Raw genomic sequence first — 22,503 nt, forward strand, 5'->3', positions numbered from 1 at the left:
CTGAGAAGCTGTGAAGGATCTCCAGGCATGTTTAGATTGTACAGGACTTCCTTCAACAGTCTGGCTGAGCACACAGAGGCTGTGATATCATACACCAGCTTCTGTGAAGACAGCTGTATACCAGCACACACCATGGTTTGTTATCACAATGGTGATAACAAACCATGGTTCTAATGCTATGTTCAGTCAGCTATGGGTGCAAAAAGGAAGAGGCATTCGGGAGTGGGGACAGCGACAGGTTTTAAGAGGCCAAGTACAGGTTTGGCAAGGCGTTAAGAGATGCCAAAAGACCGTGCGCTGATAAAGTCCAATAACAGTTCTCAGCTTATGACTCTACTTCTGTCTGAGAGGGGCTGAAAAACAGATCACCAACTGTAAACCTAAAGACCCCCACTCAATTTGCAGCCTATGCCTGGCAAACTAGCTGAATGCATCCTGCTGACAATTTTAAAGACAATAGGACAGTTCTGATACCATCCCCCTTGACTCCATCCCCCAGCTTTTCCTCCCCCTCTTCAGCCAGGTCCTGGGGCTCCCCAAAGCTGCCCATCCCAGACTCTTACTACAGTTAAATAGAGCTACGGTTATAGCTCGATTAGGCCATTTAATTATTTAATTGCACTTCTGTCCTTATCCCAGTATATATATATACATATATATATTTGGTATAATGGATGATCTGAACAATGACGATGATGAACTGAATAAAACGAATTTGAAAATCAACATAGACATTGAAATCTTTATATAGGTACAGAAGATAAACCTTAAGAAATAGCTACTTTACAACTGGAGGAAAATTTTTTAAAAGATAAATTGACAACATTGAAGGTCTCTTGGTTCTGGTTAGTTATTATCTTATCCCCTGTTAGACTCTTATGTTCTCACCTCCGATGTTTTTTCTTCCTCCTTCTGTTTTCCTGTATCTTCTCCGACCTTCACCTTGCTGGCTGGGTGAATCTTCTAAAGAAAGAGGAGGCAGAGGAAGCTGTACTGTTGTTGGTTTCTGAGTCATCCTCAATAGATGATGGTGCAGGTACATAATGTAGGTAGGCCAGTATGCTCTAGTTAGTATGCTCTCTGCGATGAGCTGGATTTGTCCCGGACCCATCCCTTGTCAGTCTTCTACATCTCTGTCAAACCTTTTCTTTTTTTTTAAAAACCAGGTCTGAGTTTTTATTTGAACTGTTCACAGTCTGTAAATAGTTTTTAAGTTTGCATTTGTTCAAGAAGTCTTTACATACTTTGTCTCGCATCTCCTATATCATGAGAAACATAAGGTCAAAAGAGGACTTGAAGATTTCACGCTGCTTGTCACAGAATGTCAGCTTGGTCAGGCCAACAGTCAGGGGCTTTTGGATCTGAGGCCACAGAGAGTCCCCTTTATTGTAAATAGTCAATATGACTACATGCAGGAAAAGTCTTGTTTTACGGTTGTATCAGTTCTTTGAGTTCTTTTTTGCATTTTCTTGGTCCATGTGACAGGATGTTATGGTAGCCTCAAAAAAGACTAAAGAAGTTTACTTTAGACTAAAGTCTAAAGATAATTTCCTTATAGTCTCCCTTTATGAACTCAAAAGTGCTGCTTTGTGATGACATGTAGTAGTCTGCAAATAAGTCTTCAAAAAGGATTGCTGTACAAAAACAAATGTCAGGAATGAAAATGTTGTAGGGCGTACACATCCATTTACAAAACCTTCAACCTGTTTGTTCCTGTGTTATATCATGGACATAAAACCGGTAAGACAGTGGCTCTTGTCTCTGAATATCCCACACGTTTACTTTTCTTATCTTTGAATCCCATCTTAGGTGTTAGCACTTGTTGATAAGGCTTTTACTTTACTTATTAGATGTGGATGATATTGAAATAATTACATTTAACACTGTTAAGGGTGTTTTGATATCTGTGTGTTTCAGTGTGTGCGTACCCACACATGTGCGTCCATGCATTGTGCTTAACACAAAAATTGCACGTGTTGTATGTATGTATGATCAAGGATTTTAGCATACATAATCAGTGTAATCAGTGTTCACAGGTTTGCTTCAGTTTTAGCCATTGTTTTGAACGTGTGTGAAGGGCCTTGAGTTCTATTAGTTTTTTTTTTAAATTTCAGACAGTGACATATATTCCACAGTTTACCTTTTGCTAAATAAGGATGACTGACCAAATGTTGCTCTGCATTTCGCTGCTCTACAGTTTTCACTTGTTGAACACCAAGTTCTAATTCCATTATTTTGTTTGTTTACCAGTTGAGAGTATTTCTGGTGCAAGGTGCACATGAAAATTTGATTTAAAAATGAAAGATTAAAAAAACTGTCACAACTTAACATATTGTATTGTATTATTGTAGAATTAAGCAATGGTGCCATTTCCAATCCATTACTTTAAGTGCCTGTGTAACAGGGTTAATTATACAACAATAACATGAAATTTATTTGTAATTTATTTTATTATAACTACACAAAATCTTTGTAGAAATAGTTATGTTGTAACTATTAGTAGAAGTTCGTTATAATAGGAATGTTCAAGGTTCAGTTCATGTACCCCTCCGTTCAGTTTTGTGGGTTCCCCTGTATATTGTGTGTCTCGCTCTCCCCTTTTTCGCTGATGTGCTTCATGGGAAAGGTATGCTGCATTGCTGTCCCACATTTCCATGTTTAAGACATGTTTTAAAAGTTTGGCTGAAAAGTTTGGCTTAAAAATCCTGAAAATGCTGAAACATTGCTATGTTGTTTAATTTGTGAAGGAGCTGAAGTTTGTGGGCATATTGACCAAGGGAAATTGTCTTTCTCGCCTGTTGTCAGTTGGCAGAATAAACAGAGACGATATCCTCCACAATATCCTTGTCTGGTTCACCTCATTATCCAAACGCGACGCAGACATCACTAGCCACCAATGGTTACACCTGTTTGCATGTTGACCTAATGGGAGCCATTGTTGTTTGATAGTATTTTTCCAAACAGTTATACAGTATGATAAATGAGAAAATATCACGATTTGCATGAAGTGTGGTGCTGCCTTGAGAAGTATGTGTTTTCTTATTATGTAAAAGCAACTGAAATTTGTTTTGACAATTTTGCAGTCTCTTCACATGTTTATCAAATGTAAGTTGAGAATTATACCAAGAAAAAAAATTAAACTCATGTACCTTGTCTATCTCTTTCTCATCAATCTTAATTCCAAATTTTTCATTGACTTCTTTTTACTGAAACTAATACTTTTTCTTTTTCATTTCTTGTTTTTTGTCAGAAAAATTGCTCATTTAATCAATAAACAGACAGTTGTCCCTGTCCCTGTCTGGTATCAGGCCAAAGTACAGATGCAGATGAGCTTTTTATGAAAGAGGTATTAAAGCCAAAATTATCATTGGCTTTAGATCGCCTTAACTGCATAATGACTTATTAGTCTCACTTTGGTCTACCACTTTTACACATAACAACATTGACTGGTCTCGCAATGTATCTTGTTACTGTACTGGTTGTAAAGTATCAGCCAATTCTGAGTGAATTCTGATTGAGGCTGATTGAGTGAAAAATGTGTTAAATTCATTTGCAATATTGATCCTATCATGACCAAATATTACATTTATGTTTAATTCCATTATTGATTTTTGTGGGTTAGGCAGTAGTTAAAGAATTAAGTGTTAATTATTTCCAGAGAACCAAGTTTTCCCCTCTGATTCAGTAATCAACTGCATAAAAAAAGCAAGTTTGTGCAATACACAACTCCCTAACTGCTATTTCTTAGTCCTTTAAAAACAAGTTTGTCTGTGTGTGTTTTTCTTTTCTTTTTCGTAAGGTGGCAGATATCCTTATTCAGCCATGTAAATCCCTCCCTCTTTGTGGCTGCGTCCACAACTGACTTAAGTATTTCTGAATTACATCTGAGAGTGTTTCCTTCACTGTGGCACAACAGGTATCCTAGTCATAAATTTGATAAAGATTATCCCAATTAATATTATGTAGGTTTTTTTTCAAACTTGTGTTATTGTAGATTGTTTTTGGATATTTTTTTTTTTTAACAATTAAAATCGTATTATGGTCAGATAGACCTGTGATTAAACTATAAAACTGTAACATGCTAAAGTTTGTCTTTCCACACATGCATTGTTTGTCTGTTTGGGGTAGTTAGGGCTAACCTGAGGGCTAACACGTCAAGTAATCCCAGTATGTAGTTCATGAATTTTAGAAGCCAGAAGAGTTGCAGGAAAAGAGACTCATCTACTTGATTAGGTCCAACAAAGATCTGGGCCCTATTCTTTGTACATGGATAACCAAATTATCCAGATTAAGGATTTGACTGGAGTTTATTTTAGCTCACTGAAACTGGCTTAATGTAAATCAGGAACTGTTGTCAAAGTAACAAGTACTTAATTCCAAATTTGCCTAAGGGCAGGCTTACTCACAGTTTGCTGGATGATAACAGTTTACTGTTCCTTTGTTGGTCTTGCCCAAAGTACATGACCCCGATCTGTTGTCCTGACACCCACAGGACAGTTACTCTGCTTCTTTCAGTCCCCTCCCTACCTTATGTTAATTTACTGACCACAAATATACAAGGTGACAGTTGGTGACATCATTACTGACCAGTACAAACAAACTTTCTCCGGTCTTTATACTCAGTTGAAGAAGACTAGTCTTTGAGATTTAGCTTCAGAGCCGTTGTTACCAACTCCTCTCATACAGCAGAAACTTCATCTATCTGTGCCTTCAAAAAACCTTTAAAAAAGTTAACAGAGTCCAGCTTAAGTCTGTGGGAGTTTCTCTAATAGCACAATGTTGAGAAATTGCAGCAGAGCTCTGGTAAGTGAACAATACCATTTGAACATTTGGGTATATAACTTGTGTTTACTACACCATAGTCTTATGTCTTACATTTTAACATTTTGTTTATAAACTTCTACATTTTTGCATTATGTCTCTACATCCTTAACTGTTATGTTACGACAAGAGTGTGGAACTTTTACAAATAAATGAACTCAAGTATTCAGTTCTTTCAACCCTTGCCAAACAAGTTCACGCGATGCTAAGTAAGCCTTGTACCACAAGGGAAAGATCTCTGTACTTCTCAGGACATCAGAGTACTGCTGTTTGTTATCTACGGTGATATTTCTGCACAGCCGCACCAGAATAATGCCAATCCCACTGCTTTTCTTACACACATCAACAGTTTTTGTGTGATTACTGTCACTGCCAGAGAGGACTGACAAAGGTTCCATACTTAGCTTTACATTTTAGTAAGTCAGGTTTCCTCGTTTTCTTTGTCTGCTTTGTGTTCTGCCTCTTCTTCTTGCAGAATTGACTGTAATACAAGAGGACTTTACTGGTATCTGGTCAAGAGGAAACAGGTGTCATTATTAGTTATAACATAAATGTACATGAGTTTGAGAACACTCTTGTATCTCTCATATAAAGGTGGGGATGGTGAAGCCCTATCACTTGGTGAGACCTGTATCAGTGACCCTGGTTGCTAGCAGAAACCTGTCCCAGCAGAAGGACCTGCCCAGTCAGCCTGTCCCCCCTCTGCAGCAGACCTGTGACATCTACCTCCAGTACATGGAGCCCATGTTGGAGGGGGACGAGCTGAAGCGAGCAAAAAAACTGGTTGAAGAGTTTCGTAAAAAAGGAGGGGTCGGAGAAAGACTGCAGAGAAGCCTGGAGAGGAAAGCAGAGAACTCTGAGAACTGGGTGAGTTCAACAACTACACCATCAGCTGTAGACACATCTACTGAGACAATGACTTCCTCACAGATTCTGTAGCTATTTAACTCCTGTTTACTAAAAGTTTAGAGAATAAATCAGTTATCTTGACCAGGTACTGACATCAGGATTTTTACTTAAGTTTCTTGAACCATGACAACATACTAAAATGAGGGTTCAATTCTCATTACTTATCTGCATCTAAAACGAAATGAAATGAAACCTTTTTTCCAGAAACTAGGATGCCACAACCGGTGGAGAAAGAATGGGGCTGAAGGGAGAGGGTGGTGCGAGAGAGGGATAGAGAGAGAGGATGAAGATGGAGATGGTGTTCACTTGTGCCTTTTATTTGGTTTTACTTGCTGTACATCTGAATACCCTCAAGGGACAAAAAATAAAGTTGAAGGCTAGATACAGCTGATGTTTCACTGGAATAAATGTGTTCTATTATGCATATGAATGTTTGATCAAGAGACAGATCAGCTGCAGCCTGTAGGGATATTGTAGTGATTATCAAAAAATAATTAACATAATTCACCAGTTTCTTTGGTCAGCTATAAAATAATCACAGAGCTGGCCGGATAGTAATTGGACAGCATAGTTTTATTAATTGAAATGTCATCTGGTTTTGTTGGTGATCAGTTATCAATGATTGCATGTCAATTGTTACCACCAATAACCTCAGGTGTCACAAAATTAACCAAAACTGAAACTTTAAGGATTATAACTTTTGCAGCCTTGTCATCATGTTACTTTTACTTCATGTAAATAGGAATTATTTTTCACGCTGTTTGGTCACCAAATTTCATTAGGTTTTTTTTTTTTTTTTTTTTTGCTGTTTCACCCTTAATTTGGAATAAAACATTGTCCAGGAACATTTCACATTGAGTAAAGGAACTATGAAATACCTTTCTATTCAAATTCATTGGACTTTATCTATGTATTTCTGTATGTATCTGTGTCACCTATAGTTTCTAACTGTTTCTAGATTACAGAGGAATTTGTGAAGGTTGGATTCATCACCTCGCGGAAGGCTGTGGTGGGTTCGTCAAATGCTGGGGGCCTCTTTCCCCGAGCAGACTACAGAGATAAAAAGGGAAAAATAAGGTAAAAAGACACATACATGCACACACACTAAGTTTGTATTCAGTGGATACAAACTTAGTGAGGTATGTTAAGTGTAAAGCCAGAGCTTCCAGTATTATTAAAGTGGCTATCTTTAAACCCGGCTAGATTACCATCATAATTTATGAGGCAAACTTAACCTGGTTGGCAGCAGTTTATGTTTCAAGTTTTGGCTTGAAGTCAGCTGAAGTTTGTTCTGCATTTCTGGTTTATTACAGATAATACAACACCTTTATACCACCTTTTTTTTAAAATTTATTTTATATTTTTTTTATTTAAGGTTTTATTTTGAAAGTCACTGTTTCCCAGGAAGACAGCTTAATTCCCTCTCTGCTTCACCACAGTCCAGCTGGTAGTTATGAATGGTTCTTTACTCCTCCACTGTCCTAGTGTAAACCCCTCAAACTTGGACCAGTTAATCACTTTTGCAGAGGATGCCTGTTCTTACTAGTCTGGTGAGATCGTCCTGATAACATAAGCTCAACATTCTGTTTCTTTCTGTCTGTCAGTCTGGACTCACTGCTGTCCCAAACACTTTCAGAGAGTGGGAGTACTCCCCTTAACAGACACTCCTTCAGCCAATCCTGACGTTAGCCATTGCCTCTTCTACACAAAAATGTTGTCAGTTAGACAAGAGTCTAAAACAGCACAGTTCATTTATATTAGCCTTTTGTATGTGACGTGTATTTTGTCAACAACAATGCCCATAAGGTTTACATGATACACTGGCATGGTCAGCATATTTTGATGTTTCTTATTCAGCACCCAGCTGTCTCTAGACTGCCGAATAACAGCTGGCATTGTCTTTATGGTCTGTCTACAGCATTGTGAATATTGATCTGCATGGCTGTAAACCCCAGCTTTGCAGCCCCATGCATCTGCTCCCTCATTTGTACCAGGGAACATCTTCCTCATCACCAATGGATCCAGTTAATGAATCAACCTTTTGCCAAATCTAGTCAGAAAATAAGCTCAAGTCTTTACCTCCGAGAAACTCTGCAAGGGCATCCTCTTGTTCTTCTTTAATTGTTGTTATTGACTCTTTTACTGATTTAACATCTCTTATCACTGTGTTTACTCTGCTAATGTTTGAGTTAGTGATTGTTGCTTTGCAAGCAGCATGCTAATTCATCACCTACAACGCAGTCCCTGATTAGCGACTTATGTTGACAACTATGGTGCAGATCCCTGATTGACCCAAATGGATTGTATTTTCCAGAAAGTGTTTGGGGTGGCAGTGAGTCCAGACAGATTGCTGACCTCACGACACAAGCATGGACTTTCCAGCATAAGATGAGATAGCACAGTAAGATAACACAAGTAACAATCACAAAAAAAATTAAACTACATTATAGTAAGGTGCCAAAAGGGTGCAAACCAATATTTAGAATCTATGCAATGCCAAAACAGGTTACTATTATGGATGAAAAATATTGTAGGGTTGCTTATAAATTTGTTTGTAAAGTGTTAAATCTGAGGTAGTAAGCGTAAGGGGCCTATCACGCATCGCACCAGGTATGACTGCTCCAAAATGCCTGGGAGGGACATCTGAAAAAACAGCTGGGAGCGCCTGTGGAGTGGGGCTGCGTGCGCACACTGCATGTGCATAATATAATGTGTTCTATTTTACTCACCAGGAAGATTCACTTGACTGCTCTGGCAGCTCCAAGCATGTGTTTTGTGCTAGGAGACCTAGCATTGTAAAGCTCTTTGTATGACAATATAGACAAAATTAATTTCTTGTTTGTATTTGCTATTAACCCTATTGCAACAGGAAGTACCTGAATAGTAGTAAAGTCAACCTCCTTCTTGATTTGATGCTTCAGTCACACGTGACATTGACAAGCAGTGTGACTCTGTAGAGGTCAAGAGTTCATGGTTAATACAGAATGATGATTATGTCGATGACATTTTCTTAACATCACATTATTTCACAAAATGTCCTGTGGATCACTGGAAAGGAGTTGAGTTGCATGATATGACACAAATTGACTGACCGGAGCTTCCACAGGTAGCAGAGGCTCTGGCCCTTTTTGTACCAAGCCTTGATGTTCCAAGCCCAGTACAGTTTTTTGTCTAGATCTACTCCCAGGTACTTGTAGTCCTGTCCAATCCCACATCCACCCCTGGATGGAAGTAGGTGTAAGGGGTGTTTTCCACCTGGTGAAGTCCAACACCAACTCCTTTGTCTTGCCAGTGTTGAACCGCAATAAACTGCCAGCTTGTGTTTCAGTGTTTGAAAATCTGTGATGAAAACTCATCTTTCAATAGATTCAAGACACGCTCAATGGCCAGAGAGTATAGCATCCCTGATTTAGGGACAACCCTGTCTGATACCTCTCTGAATGCTGACTGACTGGCTGAGTCAATCACACTCCTTTGACACCACAGAAGAATAAATGTCTCACCAAAGCCAGAAGCCTCAAGTGTCCAAACAAATAACTGTGATCAAAAGCTTTTTCTTGATCGATTTACTGTATAACTGTCCAACATCAAACTCTTCAACTGTAACTTTCAAAAGGCTGATAAACAGGTTTATTTTGGATTAGCCTTAAGACTTCAATTTTTGGGTTTTAGGAGTTTAACCTTTACGAAATATAAAAGTTAAGGTACCTCAGCCTCTAATTCTAATATTTGCTTTATAATACTGTGGGAGTTTCTTTTTAAACATATCCATGTTTTCTCTCTCTAGGTTTACTGCCAAATACATCAATTCTGTAATGGAAGTAAAGAGAATGATTGACAGGTGAGTACCAACATTAAATGCTCTTTTTTATTTTTTCAACTGGACAAAAGATCCTTATTATCCCAGCAGTCTAGTTATTTTCTGTTATGATTTATTGTTTTACACAATGCAATAATAAGTACAACTATTGCACAGCAAAATTGACTGTTATATTGAATAAGCTAATTAATATATTTGTTGTTTTTATTTACAAACATTAAACAGCAGAAGAAGCAGTTAAATTACACATAAACAAGCGTCTCCACTGCTGCTTGAATGAAAGGACTGTGGTTTTTTAAATGATATTTTCAGCCAGAGGTTTAAAATCAGATCTCTGAAGAATTTAAGTGAAGTTTATATCCATCTCAGGTGTTATGAGTTCAACTAAAGTCAGTTAAAATTCAGTTTTAGTATTTTTATTTTGAACCAAAAATTACTTTAAAAATATTAAATTTTATATATATATAAATATATGTGTCTGTGTGTGTGTGTGTATATATATGTATATATATAAATGGTGAAAAATTTTAAATGTTATTTAATAACTGACATATTGTTTAATGTTTGTATGTTTTTCAGTAATACACTACCAGATGAGTACCTGAGAGGGAAGCTGCTGTGTATGAAGCAGTATGAGCAGCTGTTTTCATCCTGTCGTAACCCTGGTCTGGAGACGGACACTTTGGACTACTACACTGACCAACACATTGCTGTAGTACACAACGGTCATGTAAGGAACATCAAATCACTGCAGTACACAGCAGTCATGTGAAGTCCAAATCTGTGCCTGAGCTTTTCTAGAACTAAAGCTTATAACAGAATCACTGAGAATTACACTTAGAAAATTTTCTAAGGAGCCAGTTTAAGGGGCATTCCTGTAGTTTGTGTGTGTGTATATATATATATATATATATATATATATATATATATATATGTGTATGTGTGTGTGTGTGTGTGTGTGTGTGTGTGACATTTAAATATTTCAATATAAAAAAGTGAAGAAGAAAAATTTTGCTTGGTGGAAATATCACTGTTGGAAGACAATGTGATATTAAAGGGAATTAAAGGGAAGGTGATGTAACATCCTATTGTTTGAGCATAGTAGGCTAAATTGCTATGCTTAATTATATACTTTTTTTATCATGCATTACGCATGATCATGTCCAATAATACATAGTAATTTCTAAAGATGTTCCTGGCCTTTATCTCTGCATTGTAGGCACAGTCACATATCCCAAAAGCTTATCTTAACCAACTTAGAGGGATAGTTCAGTATTTTTAAAATGCGGCTTTATAAGATACTTATGTATAGTCTGTGTATTACGTACAGTAGCTGGTGGTCGGCGCGCTCCCAGTTTGTAGAAACAGATGGGGTGCGCACCCCACAGCTCAGCATTACCCTGCTGTATAGAGGGGTTGATATCAAAAAATGTTTATGCCACTTTAAAAAATGCTTACCTAAAAAATACGTCAGTTTAAGTGGATTTTTATTGAAAGTGTTTTCAGCGTCAAGTTCTGTTTCAGTCAGATCGCGTAACACCAAAAACAACACTTTCTGACCCAAACATCTGGCCGGCAGCAGATGAGAAATGTAGTGCCAAAGGAAAAGGCTGTGCGACAGAGAGGTAAAGCAGTGAAAATACTCTAAATGTAGTATCCACTTAGACTGAAATTAATTTCTTTTGGTAGGTCTTTTTTAAAGTGGCTAAAATGTGTTTTGGTATTAACCCCTGTGGGGGGCATGCCCTGAATACAAACCAGGAGCATGCAGACCACCACCTACTGTATGTAATACAATGGCCATACATAAAACCCCATTTCAAAAGTCCTGAACTATCCTTTTAAGTGAATTTAGCAGCTCTCAAACTGAAATTGGCAGTTAGTTTATCATTATTTTAATGTTTATTCTTAAGTCTACATGAATCCAGAGAATATGAGAATGTCATATATAAGAATTTATAATTACAAGTTGCTAAAACAACTAATAATTTTAAATGACCACAACGTCATTTAGTCACAGACAACCTGAGGCCTTCAGAAGCCTGAGTGTCATTGCTTAGATGGTAATGAAGTCTTGCTTCCATGTTTCCTCCCTTTGGATTCAGTTCTTTAAGCTGGAAGTATACAACAGTGATGGGAGTCCACTGACAGTGGATCAGCTCTGTGTTCAGCTGGAGAGGATCATCGACTCCTCACTAGAGGCCAACATGGAGCCTATTGGCATCTTTACCACCCAGGACCGTGACAGCTGGGGCAAAGCCCACCACAACCTCATCAAGGGTGAGAACAACTCTTCTCTCATTCAAGTCAAACTAAACAACCGCTGACCTAAAAATTGCTGACAACATGTTAAGTTAACATTTTGTCAATAGGAATGCATGCCTAGTGTAGAAGAAGAAGACATACTTAATGCCCATGGCAGACTTAATTTTTGTTCACTCTGAGCCTCTGAGAAATCAAGTGCTCCTTTTCATCTCACCTGACTTACAGCCACTTGAAGGGCATGTCTGAGTTTGCCTACCAGTAGGACAAGTCTGAGTGTCACTGTGAGGGAATTGGACGGACATTTTTTGGTTTAAGTGACAGCAGTTTGATGGACGTGATTATCTTTGATTGACAGCAGTTGTTAGGGCATGTCTTTGATTGGCAGCTATTGGATGGACATGTCTTTGACAGCAGTTGGATAGACATGTCTTTCTTTGATTGACAGAAAGGAAAGGGCATGGCTTTGATTGGCAGCAGTTGGATGGACATGTCTTGACAGCAGTTGGATAGACATGTCTGTCTTTGGTTGACAGCAGTTGGATAGACATGTCTGTGTTTGACAGAACTTGGTGAGGAGTGTCTGTGTTTGATAGCAGTTGAAAGGGTTATGGCTTTGATTGATTGTCTGTCTTTTATTGGAATCAGCTGGGAGGGCATGTCTTTGGTTGATAGCAGTTGTATGGACATGTCATTGTTTGACTGATAACAGGTGGATGAACATATTGTTCAATTGACAACAGCTGTATGGTCATGTCCTTGTTTGACTGACAATAGTTAGAGGAGTGTGTCTATATTTGTCAGCAGTTGGATGGACTTGTCTAAGTTTGTTTGCTGGTCTTGTCCTTACTCTACAATACCTCTGCATATAACACTGTCAATCAAACACAGACTTCCATCCATTTGCCTGTAAGGCTGCTGAGATGAAAAAGAGCATTTCTAATAATTCACCAAAAACCTTTTTTTTTTAAATTATTTTATTGAATACTATCAACAGGAATTTTCAAATACACCAACAAGCTGGAGATGAATAAGACCTTGAAAATTATATGGCTTTGCTCCACAAGAACATTTTGTGGGGAAGACAACAAAATTTTGAAAATGCTAACATATTTAAGAAAAATGCTGAATCAGTTTCATGCATTTGTAGGACTTTTGTCTTGGCATGCAAAATGCAAGTCAGAGTGTGATTGACAACAAATATTTCTGACTGATTTGTTAAACCCTTGTAGACTGATTACATGATAACTTGATGTTTGCTGTGTGTGCATGTCCTTGATGTGTTCAGATAAGACCAACAAAGAGTCACTGTCGGATATTCAAAGCAGCATCTTCATAGTGTGTTTGGATCAAGCGATGCCCCCAGTGTCTGATGAGATGTATAGCAGCACTGCTTTTCGAGAGATGATGTATGGAGGAGGCAGCCATTCAAACAGTGGAAACCGCTGGTTTGACAAGGGGATCCAGGTAATATAACAAACAAGACAATGAAGTAGACTTGAGCGACACAGTCACATATACACAAGCAAATACACTCATGAGAAGTTGGGATGCTAAGTGTGTTTTTTATCTTTTTTCTCAGTTAATTGTTGGAGAAGACGGGACATATGGCGCAAACCTCTCAAATGCTTTTGCTGATGGCGTAATCCTAATGTCCTTGGGTCACTTTTTTGATGCAGGATTGTAAGTAGACCATAATATATATAGTTTCTGTAAGTGCAGGTGTTTTGATTTGCTGTTGTCAAGATCAAACAGATAAAGTCCAAGCTGAGTGAGAAATCTTTTTGGAATTTGTCAAGTCTGAAGTCATCAAATTTGTGAGTCGAGTCCACACCTGTGCTGTGGCCACTGTGTCAGGGTCCGTGTCAATTTAAATGCCAACAGCAGCTTCAGCAGGCAGCTGACAAAATCACTTGTGATAAACTACGCACGACAGTTAACTAGGAGCCCACATTGACATAAACCACCAGATGAATGGAATCAAACCATGTTGGAGTCCACCTTCATTTTTACAAAGCACTTTTCAATGACACATACCCAATGATTTATTCACAATAGTCTGATAATGAGACAATCAACATTTGTCATAATGCATTTCTGTCAGTCAATTTATTGTTACTCCTTTTTAGACCAGTTACTCTCCCAACATTGTCAGTGTCTTTTTGGATGTTAAAAAGCCACTTAAGTGGGTAAACCATATATTATGTGATCTAAAATAAAAACAAAAGTGAATGAGTTGGGTACAAGTAATTTCCCATGATCCCAGAGGATACACACCCGATCTGTTGTCAATTCTTTTTGTCAAACCCTTTTACAAATATGTTTGTGCTCTTTGGCATGGCACAAATAACATTAAAGTTTAAAAAATAGTGAAAAGTGAAATAAGCTCAATATAAAGGCTCTACTGCTCTTTAATGTTTTTTATGTCCTTTTATTAGGTGTATTAGTGTAACATGAGACATGTGAGACATAGCATATACATATAAAATCCTTTTCCTGCCTGCCTCCTAGCCTAGACTTTAGACTGCAGCAGAAATAAGTCGTGGCTTTATTGGGATATTTGGATGAGTAGTATCAAAGAATCAATCAATCAATCAGTGCATGACTGTATTGCACCTCTTCTGGAACACAGTAAATCACCAAAATACTAAACAAGCACAAGCAAAGGAAAGAACCTCACTGTTTATCTGCAAAATGCCAATACACCAGCATGGAGCTATGCTTTTTGTTGTATAACTGCATGTATGATCCAATTTAATTTGAAAATACAGTCGTCTATCAATACTCTAATTAGTGAAGTCAAACAAAACTTGATTCAAAGTTTTGGATAAGGCAGGCTGGGTCTAGATTAGCACCAGTTACCACCACAATAACCACCTATTCCTACCCTTATCATCAGATACAAACTTCCCTATCTGGCATGACATGACACTGGAAAGTATCAAGGATCTCGATTATGATGGGGCTTTCTCTTATTTTGTTGGTTTTCAACTCAGTGTGACCTCTCTGAACCCTCTAATAAGACATTTAATTAAAAACTGTCCCAAACCAATCTGCAGGATCTTGGCTTTAAGCATCGTGTAGTGAGTCAGTATAGGCTTTCGTCAGATCCTTTGTTAGCTCTGGCTTTTTTTTTTTTTTTTGAGTGGCCGGTGAAAGATTACATCTCCTGGTCACTACCCATCATCATTGCCTGCTACATAAACAGCTCTGATCAGGACCACAAGGGCCTGCAGGGAGTGGTCGTTTAACTAAATATACAATAGAAACTGCTCCCAAAAGGATGCTTTCACCAGGGGCTGCAAGGAAAAAGCCAGTATAACCAATTAAGATCCCATCCATTCAGATAACTGCCTTTTCGCACTTCTTACCTTGCATAGTCTAGAAAATTACATTTCACTTAAAACTGTATTTCATATAATCTCGTGTCACAAATGGGTGGATGGATAGATTAATTGATTTTCTCTTGTGTTTGGAAACAGAAAACTGCCAGAAGTGACGCGGTCTCCCATGGAGCCTTTACCTGTGCCCCAGAAATTACACTTCAACCTCACACCTGAGATCAAGAAGGACATTGTGGAGGCCAAGCAGCACATGGACACGTGAGAGCAGCTTTTAGTTGTGACAGTTACAGAGACACCCAGTGTCCAGAATGAAAATTACACCCAGAGCCAAAACTTTAGAAAATCTTCCTGCAATGTCTGCTAGAGAAAACTCTTGGTCAAATAAACTATGCTAAAAGTGTGGTCAGGGTTTGGTACCTACAATGCCAAAAAGAAAAATGCTAATTGCGGGTGTGTGACAGGATGCAAAGTTCCGCATGACATTTCAATGTGCTATTCATCCATTTTCATTCAGTTATGTGGGGCTGGATCACAGAGGTAGCAGGCTGAGCATTTTACTCCAGAAATCCCTCTCCCCAGCAGCACTTTCCAACTCCTCCTGGGGGATCCTGGGGTGTTTCCATGACAGATGAGAATCACTCCAGCATGTTTTGAGTCTGCCCTCCTAGCTGCTGGATGTGCCTGAAAAACCTCTAATGATAGGCATCCAGGAAGCATCCTGATCCGACACCCGAATCACCTCAACTGGCACCTTTTGACATGAAGGAGCAATGGCTCTACTCTGAGGTCCCTCTAGATGTCTGAGCTGCTCACCCTATCTTTAAGCCTGAGCTCAGCCACTCTTTGAGATCTCATTCTATTGGTCACCACCCAGATCTCAAGGTGAGAGGTGAGAATCAATAGGTGAGAGTTGGAAGATAGATGGAATGGTACATTGAAAGCTTTGCCTTCTGGCTCAGCTCCCTGTGGCGTAATGCCTGCATTACTGCTGATGCCACCCTAAACCATCATTCCATCTCATCCATAATTTTACCTTCAGTCATGAACAAGACCCCAGAATACTCAGATCCTTCTCCATTATAAAAAAGGCGAACCACCACCCCAGTCTGCCACTCCACAGGCATTCTACTTGACCTCAACATGACACTAAGCATTGTGTCAGCCAAGACATTCCAACAATGTCCAAAGTTTTCAGCATCTCAGTGCAAATCTCATCCACATCTGGCACTTTGCGGAGAAGCTTTTGACCACCTCAGCAACCTCTGCCAGGGAGATGGACTGTTTCAGGATACTGCTGGGCTAATCAAGCCCAAAAGGCCTACTTCTTCAGCCTGACAGGCTTCTTTAGCCCCATGGCCTTCTTCATCACTGGTGTCCATCAGGAGGTTCTTCCATTGCAGCCACGACAGGCACCTATGACCTTCTGACCACAACTTTTAACAGTCGCCTCCACAATGGAGGATTTCAATATGAACTACTCCAATTCCAAGTCCCCAACCTCCCCCAGGATGCATAAAATGTTCTTTCTAAGGTGTGAGTTGAAGACCTCACAGACAGGAGCTGTAGCCAGACCTTTACAGTTCTTCCTTATTACACCCAAAGGTTAAACTGGACCAGGGCTGTTTGGGACTCAGCCTATGGTCTTCTGTTACTTAAGGGGACACTTCACCCTAAGGCACGTGCAGGACTGCTAGCTATTTCAGCTGACACCACTGTCTAAGAAGCTGCTGCTCATTATGGCTGTAAAGTAGTTTTCTGTCCCAAGAAAGTGGGGGCAGAAAATTCAGCCAAGTATGGGTAGAACTAATACTGCATGAAATGTATAATAGGCAACATTTTCAGAGAAGAAATTGTATATTATATATAATTTATGCATATCATTTTGCATAATTTAGTTGAGTACATCTGCAAACATCTGTCAAACTTCCTTTGAAAAGTTTCGCTGTCCAGACATATGTCCCATCTCTACCACCACAGACTGGCCCAAAACCTGGATCTCAGCTCAACTAAATTTGACCACTTTGGAAAAAATCTCTTAAAGGCCTACAAGGTGCGCCCCAATCCTTTTGTCCAGATGGCGCTACAGCTGGCCTACTACAGGTGAGGTGATGAAAAGTCATGTGGAGATTGCTTGTCATTGTATACAGACCATGGGGAACTAGAGAGCTTCAAAGATTGTACAAAAAAAACAACCTTGATCATATAGTCAGACAGTAACAGAAAGTCCTATAAAACAGATCAAATAATTTGCACAAATTTCAAAAGCCTTCAGGTTGTGTTTAAAATGTATGCATAAGTGATCAGGAAACAAATTAAGTCACAGGCAGTTCATGTTGTCATCAGCCAGACACAGGAGTAATAGAAAAACAAACACTGTCAGCAAATTCAAACTTAAAAGTAAGTAAAAGTGTTTACTGAACATAAGTATCTGTTGACTTGTCAACAAGCTTCAGGGCTGTGTATGATGAAAAAAAAAAAAGTTTGTTGAAAAAATGTCTCTCTTTTCTTTTGTCAGGATGAACCAGTGTATCTGTCCATCACTGGAATATGTGTCAATGCGAACATTCAAACTAGGACGTATAGGTTTGATGAGCTCAAACTCATCTGCCTCTGCTGCCTTTGTCAAGGCCTTTGATAACCCTAAAATACAGGTAAAAATACAGGGTACTTTCTAATGCAACTTTGACATAATATAACTCTGTGTATTGAAAACATTTGCTGACATCAGAGATACTGCCTTTGCCTTTGGTTGCTATAGATAATGCTATTGCTACACAGCAATCAGGCTAAAAACACCAACCACCTTAAAGTGATAAGTTGTAAAATTTCTCTTTTCTTCCTGTTTTGCACAGAACCAAAAGAAGATTGATTTGTTGGAGAAAGCTTTCAAGGCACATGCATGGTCCACTGACATGGTGAGTACCATTCACAACACCACTCAATACTTCAGTTTGGTGTATGTTCAGTTTATGCTTTTCAGGGATAACGGAAGTTACAACATTGTAACTCTAGTTCTAATAAACATAGGCAGAGTCCTTCTGGACTCTATGGACATTCTCTCCTCCAATTACAAGCATGCATTTGCCCACGATAAATTTGCAAAAATGTAGCTGGCCAATCAGGATAATCTGATAATCACGTAAATATTAAAACCGACAACACCGCTGTCGTTACACTGCCGATTAGCTGCTGTAGCTAATAAGCTAAGCTACTACGAGAGGAATGCTCACACACCGGCGCTGTTCGCTTCAAGCACTCGGGTCATCTGTGCGAGCGAGCCAGTGAATCAATGCTCGGGTACACTCGGCCGCATTCGGCTGTCGTTAATCACTTCTACGCATGCTCTATGGGCCAGTAGATCCGGGTATTTAACACTTTTCTAAACCCGGAAAAAGAGTTTTCTCTGCTTCATGCGCCACTGAGCAGCTCTCATAGGAATGAATAAGTCCCCACCCCCACGGCTGTATCCAGACTTCCTTATAATACATCCATGATTACTACCTTGTTGCAACCGTAACCAGTAGTGTTTTCAGAGTGATGGTGGATCTGCCCTCTGATGTCTGTGGTGTAGAAAGGATGGCAGAGCTGCACAAGACATGTTTTCACTCTGGCTTGCTCTTTATCCTTGAGCTGGCATAAAAATCAACAGCACTCAGTCTTTATCAACACTGTTATACAACTGCAGCATTCAGGTCTGTCTCAGACCAGTGATTCAAATCTTTGACTTTTAGATGGTAGCCCGAGTTTGCATGTCCTGGTCAGTTTCTCCCTGTAGAGCTTAAAAGTTTCATGTGACATGTTTAACCACCATTAGTACTTTGGATTAGTGTTGTGTATGTGCGTCCCCATGTCATTTACATGCAAGGATGACGTGATTGTATACAGTGCAGTTTTCAAATGAGTTCCACAAATGTTTCATGAGGAAGAAAATTGATTTGTAATACCTCAACGTGAACATAAACTTAAATTACACATTATGTCGCATGTGAAATCAACATTGTAAACAAATTGAATATCCTCCTGTCTAATAGGCATTGAGAGGCCAGGACATAATCTGCCACTTCTGGGGCCTGAGGCTGCAGGCTCTTGCGGAAAACATCCCCATGCCCGAAATCTTTGCAGACGACTCCTTCGACAAAGTCTTTGACACCAAACTCGGTACAAGTTATGTAAGTATTGAAACTGTGACAAAAATGAAAAGACGATATTGCATGAAAGATAGCCAAGCCCACTGCTCTGTATTCTGCAACAAAAATAGTAAAAATGTTATATATTCTCATATTTTTCTTTGTGAGCGCCAGTAAATGACTTCAACTATTGCTTTTACCCCAATTAGGCGGAGTCGCCCTCAAAGTCTGCCAAAAACATAATTTTCACATGTTGTTTGGCTTGCTCAGTTAAAGTATTGTTCTTAAAATGAAAATCACAGAGATATTTATAGGAGAGGGGTTGCCTTATTACGTTATTAACCCTCAATGGGAAGGATTACCTCATTGTTTTACACAGTACAATGACATACAATTCATTGTACATTCACTACTTTAAGATTTATCCACTCTGGCAACTTTTTTTGGGAGAAAAATGTTGTTTTAATCAGTGTCTGTCTTAGTCTGGATGTAAGACAATAGATGCTGGTGAAAGTAGTTGATTTGTCAGTTGACGTGTAATTAGTAAAAGTGACAGTAAGTGTGTGTGTAGGGTAAACAGCTGAAGTGTTACTTGGTTTATAAACATTAAATATATTAAATTAGTGGTTGTAGAATATAAATCATGTCTGACAACAGAAACAGACAAATCGACCTTTTGCTAAGCCCCCTCCCTCTGTGATGGTTTGTTAAACTGTCAGTGCCAACATGGAGCTCACACTACTCACACATCTAACTGCACTGCCTGAAGAAATATAAACTAATTTGGAAGAAAATGAAAAAGCAGTTCCACAGAGAAGGAGACAGAAGGGTCTACAGTACGTATTTACATGGGGCTCCCAGATTTGGAGCAAAGTCTCAAACTTTGTATCTCTGGATCCTTGTATGATCAGTCTGTCACTTTACGTCGTTTTGCAGGATCTTGCTGTGGTTGGTATATAAAAACTAAACATTTGTAAATAGTTTGTTGTATCTTTTTGAGGAAAAAAACATGGCCCTGCATTCAGATGTGTCTTAAAGAATTATTTAATAACCCTGACAGATACATACTGTACATACTGCCCTAAAAGAAGATTCCCTCTTTCTCATAGAAACACACATCAGAGGTCTCAGTGCTACAAGATTATCTAACAAGTGCCTTTTCTCTTCTGTCCCTGTTCATCAGGTCATAAACAGGGCTGGATGTTTGCCATGTTTTGGCCCTGAAAAACCTGGAAAATACGAAGTGCTTTACAGTATTATGGACGATCACATTGAGTTTACCATGGGTGCTCTTAAAACTTCCGAAAACGAAAAGGAAATTATTAATGTAGCACATTTTGCCCAAGTCGTGGAGGGAGCACTGTTGGACATGAGGACCCTGCTGGAACAAACTATAAAAAGCTAATCCAGACTTTAAGCAATAGTGCAATAGTTTGGGAAATGTCCTTATTGCAGACAGATAAGATTGAAACCATTGTTATCTCTGTTCTAAAATCAAACCAACTGTTGCCTTACATTTAAAGCACAAAGACTGGAAAATGAGAAACAATCACCCTGTCATAAAATACGCCTACCAAGCTAAACAATGTACTGCTGTGGAAGGGGATGAGCCACAAAACAAATTTAGATTGCTTCATTTTCTTACATGTCCTATACATGAATCAGTGTTAATGTAATTTATTAAAACTATGGCAAAAGTGTCCATCAATTTCCTTTTTCCCTGACTAAGATCAGTTAAGACAAGCTAAAAATAGATCTTTAGAGATCTTAAGGATATTATACAAATCTTTGAAACCAGGAAGCCAGGAATGTCTGTGCTTGAAATTATTTTCTAATGCCCTACGAGCTGTGTGAGATCAGACCACCCACAGGTTGTCAGTGATAGAATTAACTAACCTGCAAAACACTCACACTGGAACAGCTCCAGATGTTAGCCCAAGTTTTGCAAGGATTTGTAGTTATAATAAAAAAAATATGTCTCATTAAATTTTGACACTTGATACACCTTGTTTCAATTCCTGATACCTGTATAACCCTAATGAAAAAACAGCTATCACTAGACTAAAACTACAAAGGATAAAAATGACTAAAATGTAACTGGAACTAACAAGCATGTTTGTCTAAAGACTACCTATAAAACTGCCGCCAAAATTAACATTAACATAATAATAAATGTAAATGAATAATAACCATTCTTGAGTAGGAACTTGAACAGTATTGAACATACATCATGAATTCTGACCATTTCAGAATAAATTTGTGATTGCATCCTGTTGTTGAAATTTCTATAATAAAGTGAATTCCAAAAAGAAGCAGTTGTCTTTCAGAGATTTATCAAAATCAAAAATACTTGTCATAGGCTACAAAAGCAGGAGTGCCCCCATCATGTGTGAAGCCATGCTACCAGATGAGCTGAACACATATTATGCTCATTTTTATCTCCTCAACAAAGACTCAGCTGTGAAAGCTACACCACCTCCAGAGGACCGCTCAGTAACCACAATGAATGTGAGGAAACTCCTTCTGAGAGTGAATATAAATAAGGCTGCTGGTGCAGATAATATACCGGGCCTTGTACTAAAAACATGCACCAATAAGCTAGTGGATGTTATAACTGACATTTAAGTATCTCACTCTCAACATTTGCAGAAAACATTAGGTTGGAGTTGGAGCAGAAGGTCCTTTTACTGGTTTAAAAGTAAAAGTAGTATAAAGAGTAGTAGTTGTATGGAGATCAAACTTAAGAGATTAAAAGTTACCGAGTCATCTTGAATGACAACAATAAGAATGACAAGAGTGGAGGGATGAACGGACGGACAAACAGATAGATAGATAAATAGATAGACAGAAGTGAGATATGTTGTTACAGTTGTAAGCATGCTAGTAAGTAAAAGTAACAAGAATATTTCTGCGGGCCAAATAAAGTAAATTACTGAATAACAACAATAGATGTAAGCACACTACTAACTTTACCACTGGATGCCAGTGCTTCTTGCGTGTGCACGCAAACACACATACACACACACACACACACACACACACACACACACACACAAACACACACACACATTTATGTTAATTTATGGAGCATTGTTCATGTTTGGTTAGTCATAACTACCCTTGTCAGACAAACAATGCTGGTGTATAGAGTTAAATACACTTTTGCATGTCACAGTCTGACGGTTGGTGACATCATTATAGTCCACTCCAAATAAACCTT

General features: G+C 38.7%; 1 protein-coding gene across 1 annotated transcript; it reads left to right on the forward strand.

Moving 5' to 3' along the window:
• Positions 1-4,776: 4,776 nt before the first annotated feature.
• On the forward strand, positions 4,777-20,688 carry LOC121961614 (carnitine O-acetyltransferase-like). The gene is made up of 14 exons (XM_042511670.1): positions 4,777-4,803; positions 5,416-5,688; positions 6,689-6,807; positions 9,518-9,571; positions 10,130-10,280; positions 11,656-11,830; positions 13,101-13,279; positions 13,395-13,495; positions 15,295-15,414; positions 17,134-17,256; positions 17,672-17,807; positions 18,009-18,071; positions 19,188-19,325; positions 20,467-20,688. The coding sequence occupies exons 1-14, from the start codon at positions 4,777-4,779 to the stop codon at positions 20,686-20,688; spliced, it is 1,881 nt and encodes a 626-aa protein (XP_042367604.1).
• Positions 20,689-22,503: the final 1,815 nt, after the last annotated feature.

This window comes from Plectropomus leopardus, chromosome 22 (assembly GCF_008729295.1).
Source record: "Plectropomus leopardus isolate mb chromosome 22, YSFRI_Pleo_2.0, whole genome shotgun sequence".
Lineage (NCBI taxonomy): Eukaryota > Metazoa > Chordata > Actinopteri > Perciformes > Serranidae > Plectropomus > Plectropomus leopardus.

Coding starts and splice junctions, on each gene's coding strand:
- LOC121961614 (XM_042511670.1), top strand. CDS start 4,777: ATGTTGAGAAATTGCAGCAGAGCTCTG. Junction 6,808..9,517: donor GATAAAAAGGGAAAAATAAG/GTAAAAAGACAC, acceptor TTCTCTCTCTAG/GTTTACTGCCAAATACATCA. Junction 15,415..17,133: donor GCCAAGCAGCACATGGACAC/GTGAGAGCAGCT, acceptor CTACCACCACAG/ACTGGCCCAAAACCTGGATC.